General features: G+C 41.6%; 1 protein-coding gene across 1 annotated transcript; it reads right to left on the minus strand.

Moving 5' to 3' along the window:
- Positions 1-5,531: 5,531 nt before the first annotated feature.
- LOC138528084 (peptidyl-prolyl cis-trans isomerase G-like) lies at positions 5,532-7,490 on the minus strand. Its single transcript, XM_069639528.1, has one exon. The coding sequence runs from the start codon at positions 7,488-7,490 to the stop codon at positions 5,532-5,534; it is 1,959 nt and encodes a 652-aa protein (XP_069495629.1).
- Positions 7,491-7,952: the final 462 nt, after the last annotated feature.

The following is a 7,952-nucleotide window of genomic DNA, read 5'->3' on the forward strand; positions in this document are numbered from 1 at the left end:
CTCCCAGATATTTAAACGATTTGACAATCTCAATTTCTTTTTGCCCCAAGTACCAGTTGAAGTCTGTATTTGTCCTTTCGTGTTTTTGGAGGATCATGATTTTAGTTTTGTCACTGTTGATTTCTAGATGATTGTTGTTTGCGTATTGTAGAAGGCCATTTAGTTGGCGTTGCAGCCCTATTTGTGTCTGGTCAAACAACGTGAGGTCGTCCAATTAGGGCAAACATCCTATTATGGTGTTACCAATCTACGGAGGAAAAGTTCTTGTAGATGCCTCAATTGATTGGATATCTCCAATATAGGCCAGAAAAAGTGCTGATGCTAATGGCAGCCTTGCTTTACCCCGCGTGTACTTGGGATTTCAGCTGACAACTCGCCCTCATGGCTCAAGCGCACTCTCAACGTGGTGTTGTGGTGAAGTGCTTGTATTGGAGCTAGGATGTCCTCCGGACAATTCCAAGTTTTTAGTTTATCCCACAAGCAAGATCTTACAACACGGTCGAAAGCTTGAGTGAAGTCAATAAACGCTGTGAACTGGCATTGGTTCTTTTGTAAGGCTTTGTCTTTTAAAATGCTGAAGGCTAAAATGTTACAGGTAGTCCCTGCATTTTTTTTTTAAGCCAGCTTGGAGCTCATCATTGCTCTGTGCGGTACTGGCCCATAGTTGGAATTTTTTCAATAGCAGAGTAGCGTATATCTTACCCATGACATCCAGTAAGGCTATAGGGCGATAATTTGATGGATCCGCAACGTCGCGTTTCTTATAGTTTGGTATAATTATAGCCTTGGTCCATGTTGCTGGTAGGGATCTCGTGTCTGCACAGTGCTCAAAGATGATGCTCAGGAAGTCAGCCCACTCATTCGGATGCATCTTTTATTCAAAGTTTGTCAGACCATCCGGCCCTGGTGCTCTTGAGTTTTTTCGTTTTTTGATGATGTCCAGAATATCGTCTCTGTTTTCAAGGTCGACCCACTTCTCGACCTCTTGGCGTTGGTCATTAGTTATGTCCCCAGTGACTGATTTGAACACTGTTTCAAAGTGCTTTTCCCAAGTTACTTGGTTGATATTGTTCAGGATTTGCTTTTCCAAGGGATTATCTGTTGTTCTCAGCAACAACCAAAATTCTCTGCTGTTGTTTGAAACTAGTGCTTTTGTGATTTGCTCAGCGTCTGCCTGGTACAGTTTATGGCTGTAAAATCGCACCCAAGTTTTGTAAGCTACTTTTAGGCTTTTGATGTTTATCTGTGCGGTTGGCGTGTCAGGTTGTTTTTTTGCTATGCGCAGAGCTTTTCTGTAAATACGTCTTTTGTCTATGAGCTCCACATTGTAGGAGTGTTTTATATTTTGTCTTGCAGTGTTTAAAACTTTTTTCACTTGCATGTGTGGTATTAGCAAGGGCTAATATTCAATTGGTTTATTTGTTTCTGATTGTGCCTTTGCTTTGTATTTTGACGTTAGGTCTTTGATGGCCTCAACACTTAGTTTTAGCCTGGTGCCTTGGGCATTTGGCTCAAATAGGAGATTAGTTTGGTTACGTTTCTTAGTTGGTAACTGCCATGTTGTCTCTAGTAGGTTATGGTCACTAGCTGAAGTGCACCCTATATTGAATGACTTTGTAATGTGTAAAAGTGTCTGAGAGACAAAAATATAGTCAATTGTTGTTGCAGAGTTTCCTCGCTGCCAGGTTGGCTTGCTGATTATTTGCGGGAACGCATTGCTCAGATTGTGGAGTTCACGAGAGGTGGTAAATTTGAGCCATGTTTTGCCTCATAGTTCTGAGGCACGATTTGGATTGGATGCTGAGTTCTTTTGCTGAGGTTTACAAACTGCATTTAAGTCACTGCATAAAATGATGTTGGTTGTGGGATCTTCTGACATTTCTTTCGTCAATCGTTTGTTCGCACATTGCGATGAAATTGTTTGTGGTTATTGCTGCCAGATTCCAATAAGTGTTTATTATTACAACTTTGTTGAATGGGACTTCTGAGTTGCTTTCAGTCACGCAGACAGGTTCAATTGCCAGAATTGATTGATTTGCAATTATTGTTTTTTTGATGGTGGCACCGCATCCATTACGACATGCCATCATTAGTCCTGAGGTTGGCAGGCCTGTGGTGCCTCTGGCTGCTGGAGCTAAGATGACCTGATAGCCATTTAGAGTTGCCTCCATGTTTCTTGGAGGCAAATGATGTCATATTCTCCAAGGTTTAGCCCTCCTGGTTGAGTAAGATGCGCGTGTCCTCGAATATTCCATGAGCAGAGCATAATTTCTTGTGGACACTCCTCTGCCTGTGATGTTGACGATGCCTCTGTGCTCTTGGATGGCTATTTGCTGCGTTGCATTGTGAGGGCTTTGGGTAACCAGGCCTATATTCCTTTTTTGTCCATTTGTGGTGATTTTGTCTTTTGGTGCAGGGCAGCATGAACTGCTGTTTGTTTGATGGTTCTTGTCGTGTTGTTCTCACTCTTTTTTTGATTAATTGGGGGGCTTGTCCTTGTATAGGTTTTCATTCGGTGAACTTCTCTGTTGTGGACTGGATCATCTTGCGTGTTTGAGTCCTCAACAGAGTTGTATTGATTTTCTTTTCTATGTTCATCCTTCTGTTTTTTTGCAGACTTATTCTTGTTGTACATGTTGTTGTCGAATTCAAATTTCTCGTCTCTATCTGTACCTTCTTGGTTTTTATTGTGTGTTTGCATGTCCACTTGTTGCTCATATTTTGTTACATCTTCCACATTGAAACCGCATTTGTAAATGTTGTGCTCTTGCCTCCGGATTTGTTTATTAACACCTGAAGATTTGAAGTGGAGTATCGCTGCTGCTCCATGTCGGTTGTTCCAGGGATCGACAATGCTTATGTCTTCCGATTTTAGGCCTCTTAAGCTACCAATTTGGTGTAGTATGGATAGTATGGTACTTCTGTTTAGAACAAGCTCATCTTTGGTGTTAGATCTTTGTGTCATTTTGATTGAACATTTGAAGTTTTTCCTTTTTTGGCTAGGGTAGGTGTCGTCCGCAGAAGTCAGTCTTGTTTGAAAGTTATTATCTAGTTATGTACGCCGTTTGCTTGGTCTTCGTCCTGTATTTTTTTTTTAAGCCAGCTTGGAGCTCATCATTGCTCTGTGCGGTACTGGCCCATAGTTGGAATTTTTTCAATAGCAGAGTAGCGTATATCTTACCCATGACATCCAGTAAGGCTATAGGGCGATAATTTGATGGATCCGCAACGTCGCGTTTCTTATAGTTTGGTATAATTATAGCCTTGGTCCATGTTGCTGGTAGGGATCTCGTGTCTGCACAGTGCTCAAAGATGATGCTCAGGAAGTCAGCCCACTCATTCGGATGCATCTTTTATTCAAAGTTTGTCAGACCATCCGGCCCTGGTGCTCTTGAGTTTTTTCGTTTTTTGATGATGTCCAGAATATCGTCTCTGTTTTCAAGGTCGACCCACTTCTCGACCTCTTGGCGTTGGTCATTAGTTATGTCCCCAGTGACTGATTTGAACACTGTTTCAAAGTGCTTTTCCCAAGTTACTTGGTTGATATTGTTCAGGATTTGCTTTTCCAAGGGATTATCTGTTGTTCTCAGCAACAACCAAAATTCTCTGCTGTTGTTTGAAACTAGTGCTTTTGTGATTTGCTCAGCGTCTGCCTGGTACAGTTTATGGCTGTAAAATCGCACCCAAGTTTTGTAAGCTACTTTTAGGCTTTTGATGTTTATCTGTGCGGTTGGCGTGTCAGGTTGTTTTTTTGCTATGCGCAGAGGTTTTCTGTAAATACGTCTTTTGTCTATGAGCTCCACATTGTAGGAGTGTTTTATATTTTGTCTTGCAGTGTTTAAAACTTTTTTCACTTGCATGTGTGGTATTAGCAAGGGCTAATATTCAATTGGTTTATTTGTTTCTGATTGTGCCTTTGCTTTGTATTTTGACGTTAGATCTTTGATGGCCTCAACACTTAGTTTTAGCCTGGTGCCTTGGGCATTTGGCTCAAATAGGAGATTAGTTTGGTTACGTTTCTTAGTTGGTAACTGCCATGTTGTCTCTAGTAGGTTATGGTCACTAGCTGAAGTGCACCCTATATTGAATGACTTTGTAATGTGTAAAAGTGTCTGAGAGACAAAAATATAGTCAATTGTTGTTGCAGAGTTTCCTCGCTGCCAGGTTGGCTTGCTGATTATTTGCGGGAACGCATTGCTCAGATTGTGGAGTTCACGAGAGGTGGTAAATTTGAGCCATGTTTTGCCTCATAGTTCTGAGGCACGATTTGGATTGGATGCTGAGTTCTTTTGCTGAGGTTTACAAACTGCATTTAAGTCACTGCATAAAATGATGTTGGTTGTGGGATCTTCTGACATTTCTTTCGTCAATCGTTTGTTCGCACATTGCGATGAAATTGTTTGTGGTTATTGCTGCCAGATTCCAATAAGTGTTTATTATTACAACTTTGTTGAATGGGACTTCTGAGTTGCTTTCAGTCACGCAGACAGGTTCAATTGCCAGAATTGATTGATTTGCAATTATTGTTTTTTTGATGGTGGCACCGCATCCATTACGACATGCCATCATTAGTCCTGAGGTTGGCAGGCCTGTGGTGCCTCTGGCTGCTGGAGCTAAGATGACCTGATAGCCATTTAGAGTTGCCTCCATGTTTCTTGGAGGCAAATGATGTCATATTCTCCAAGGTTTAGCCCTCCTGGTTGAGTAAGATGCGCGTGTCCTCGAATATTCCATGAGCAGAGCATAATTTCTTGTGGACACTCCTCTGCCTGTGATGTTGACGATGCCTCTGTGCTCTTGGATGGCTATTTGCTGCGTTGCATTGTGAGGGCTTTGGGTAACCAGGCCTATATTCCTTTTTTGTCCATTTGTGGTGATTTTGTCTTTTGGTGCAGGGCAGCATGAACTGCTGTTTGTTTGATGGTTCTTGTCGTGTTGTTCTCACTCTTTTTTTGATTAATTGGGGGGCTTGTCCTTGTATAGGTTTTCATTCGGTGAACTTCTCTGTTGTGGACTGGATCATCTTGCGTGTTTGAGTCCTCAACAGAGTTGTATTGATTTTCTTTTCTATGTTCATCCTTCTGTTTTTTTGCAGACTTATTCTTGTTGTACATGTTGTTGTCGAATTCAAATTTCTCGTCTCTATCTGTACCTTCTTGGTTTTTATTGTGTGTTTGCATGTCCACTTGTTGCTCATATTTTGTTACATCTTCCACATTGAAACCGCATTTGTAAATGTTGTGCTCTTGCCTCCGGATTTGTTTATTAACACCTGAAGATTTGAAGTGGAGTATCGCTGCTGCTCCATGTCGGTTGTTCCAGGGATCGACAATGCTTATGTCTTCCGATTTTAGGCCTCTTAAGCTACCAATTTGGTGTAGTATGGATAGTATGGTACTTCTGTTTAGAACAAGCTCATCTTTGGTGTTAGATCTTTGTGTCATTTTGATTGAACATTTGAAGTTTTTCCTTTTTTGGCTAGGGTAGGTGTCGTCCGCAGAAGTCAGTCTTGTTTGAAAGTTATTATCTAGTTATGTACGCCGTTTGCTTGGTCTTCGTCCTGTATTTTGTTGCAGGTGGAGTACTTCGGACTGGGGCTTTGTTAATAACCTGGCGCTGTGTCTATGGTGTGATTCATGATGATGTTTTTCTTTTGAATCCTGATGTTGCTTATTGGGTTTGGGAGTGTGGTTTCGCGATCTCGACCTCTCTCTTGTTTGTTGTGCCTTTCTTCTTTCCTCGTTTGAGTGTTTATGTCTTTCATCTGTATTGTTGCTGACAGCTTGTCTCTCCTCTTTTTTTGAAGGTCTCTCTTGCGAATGGTTATTGTTCTGCCCTTGTGAGTTCCTGTGTTCTCTCATCTGCATTTTATTGAGTAATCGAGTATGTTTGTCTTCTAGTGTTTCGAAGTCTCGTTCTTTGTGCTCTTTGGCAGTGTTGTTATCTTTGTTTGTTCTCTTAGGTGATGCTTCGAATACTGAACAATGATTCTGCGATTTTGTTTGCTTGGATAACAGTGGAGTAGATGGATGGTTTGAATCATCATATGGATGGACGCTTAAATTCATTAGTGTCTCATCTAGGTCAGAATTGTCTACTGAAATTATAGCTTCCGAGGGACTGTTCGTGAGGTTGGTGTCTGCTAATGCGGCGGTACCCGGCCCCTCATGCGACTCCTTTTTTGAAAACTCTGACGTTGCACCATGCCGCTTGCTGGCGGTCGCAGTGGCCGATTCCAGTTGTCTGTTACTTATCAATCTTTGATGTTTAGCTTTGGTGACCAATATGTTGGTTGGTTCTTTTAAATTGTGTGACTTGAATATTGCGTATGAAGTTTCTGGAACTTCGTTATTGATTTTATTGGTTATAGTCGGTTTGTTCAGTACAAGGACCACTTTTTCGACCTCTTTTTTTTGTTGCTCAGCCGTGACTAGGTGTGAGCTAGTTGTTTTATTGTTTGAGTCTTTACGTTGAGTTGGGGTTTTTTGAGGATCTGACGACTTGTTGTTAGGACTTGTACGATGAGTCAGTAGTTTTGACTGCTCTGACTGATTGTTGTTGAACGTTAAGTCAATTAGTGTTTTCGTTTGAGTGCTTGAATTCTTCGTGTTGCAGCCATTAGCGTTTTTTGATTCAAGTGATGTATTGATTGTGGGTTTGAGTTTATCCATTAATTTGCTCGTCACTTGCTTTATCATCTCCTTATTAATGTTATTGTCTTCTTTGGCTGTTATGTATCCTTCAAGATGTAGGACTTTGGTCAGGATCAAGGCTTGAGTGACCTGTTGGTCCTTGACTGTGTCATTTATCGCCTTGTACAATTTACAGAAGGGATTGAGTGCGATTGTTATAGCAGACATTATGCTTAACAATTCATTTTTCTTTGCGTATGAATCTTGATTGAAGCCTGGCGTCTGTGGCATAGAACGTCTACCAGGGGTCTGAACATGATCACTTTGTCTTCTTCGCAGAGTTTGTGGCACAAAGGCTACTCTGTTGAGTTTAAACAGTGAAGGAGGGCCCGCCGATGGCAGGGAGTGTTTCCTTGTGTCATGTTGGATGCACTGCGCATCCTGTTCTGCTGGGGAAGGTGCCTTGTTTGATGATTCTGCGATAATACTTGTTGGGTTAGTTGATTTCTCTATTTCTTTCAGGCTTGGTGGATTTGACTCAATGATGTTGTCTATCTCCTGTGACGGACTTGGGTCGTGCTGCTTGGGCGTCGGAGTGCTGGAATGTGGTGCACTCTGGCCAGTTGAGATTTTCTGCAGAGATTTTGAATTTATGTTTTGTTTTTTAGCTACAGGTTTGGAAGAGGCCTCCTTAGTTGGCACGTGTGGCTCATTATTTATTTCTCTCGCACTATCGAGGGATGTGTCGTCTCCGCCGTCTTGTGGTGCATTGAATTGACTCTGAAGTGGGGAACTGGTAAGTGATGCTCTTTGTTTGTGAGCCATTTTGTCCTTTTTTGGAACATTTTGCTTGGCCATTGTTTCTGCAGGTTCTTCTATCAACTGGAGATCTATAAGTTCTTCTGACTCTTGTGTTGTCCCCAGTCAGTTGTTTAATTTACGTTGCTTAGCAACAGGCAATGGTTCTCTCACGGCAGCCAACATTTCAGCATCGGACAGTTCACTGTATCTTTTAGTTTTTATAAATATTTGTGATTCGAAAAAGTCTGTCAGGTATCGCATCGTGCATGATTTCTTTCCTGCTGTTACGCTTAAGTTTTTACTGGTGCTTTCTTTGTTGAAATTCTGGGTGTGCTTGTTTGCTAGCCGTGAATGTGCTGTTTTTTTTGTTTTCTTTAATTTTTTGTAGTTATTTGACTTCTTGCGCTCAAAGCCGATTTTTCACTGTCTTCTCGTGATCTTTTTTTTCTATTTTTTGAAGCCGATAGTGAGTCGACTGCTTGGTCCAGACTAGGCTGCGAGTCTTGCTGTGGTGCTGTG

This window comes from Ambystoma mexicanum, chromosome 7q (assembly GCF_040938575.1).
Source record: "Ambystoma mexicanum isolate Mex_15411 chromosome 7q, UKY_AmexF1_1, whole genome shotgun sequence".
NCBI lineage: Eukaryota > Metazoa > Chordata > Amphibia > Caudata > Ambystomatidae > Ambystoma > Ambystoma mexicanum.

What these genes read in the sequence shown, in the direction of transcription:
- LOC138528084 (XM_069639528.1), bottom strand. Translation starts at nt 7,490, where the DNA reads ATGGCCAAGCAAAATGTTCCAAAAAAGGACAAAATGGCTCACAAACAA.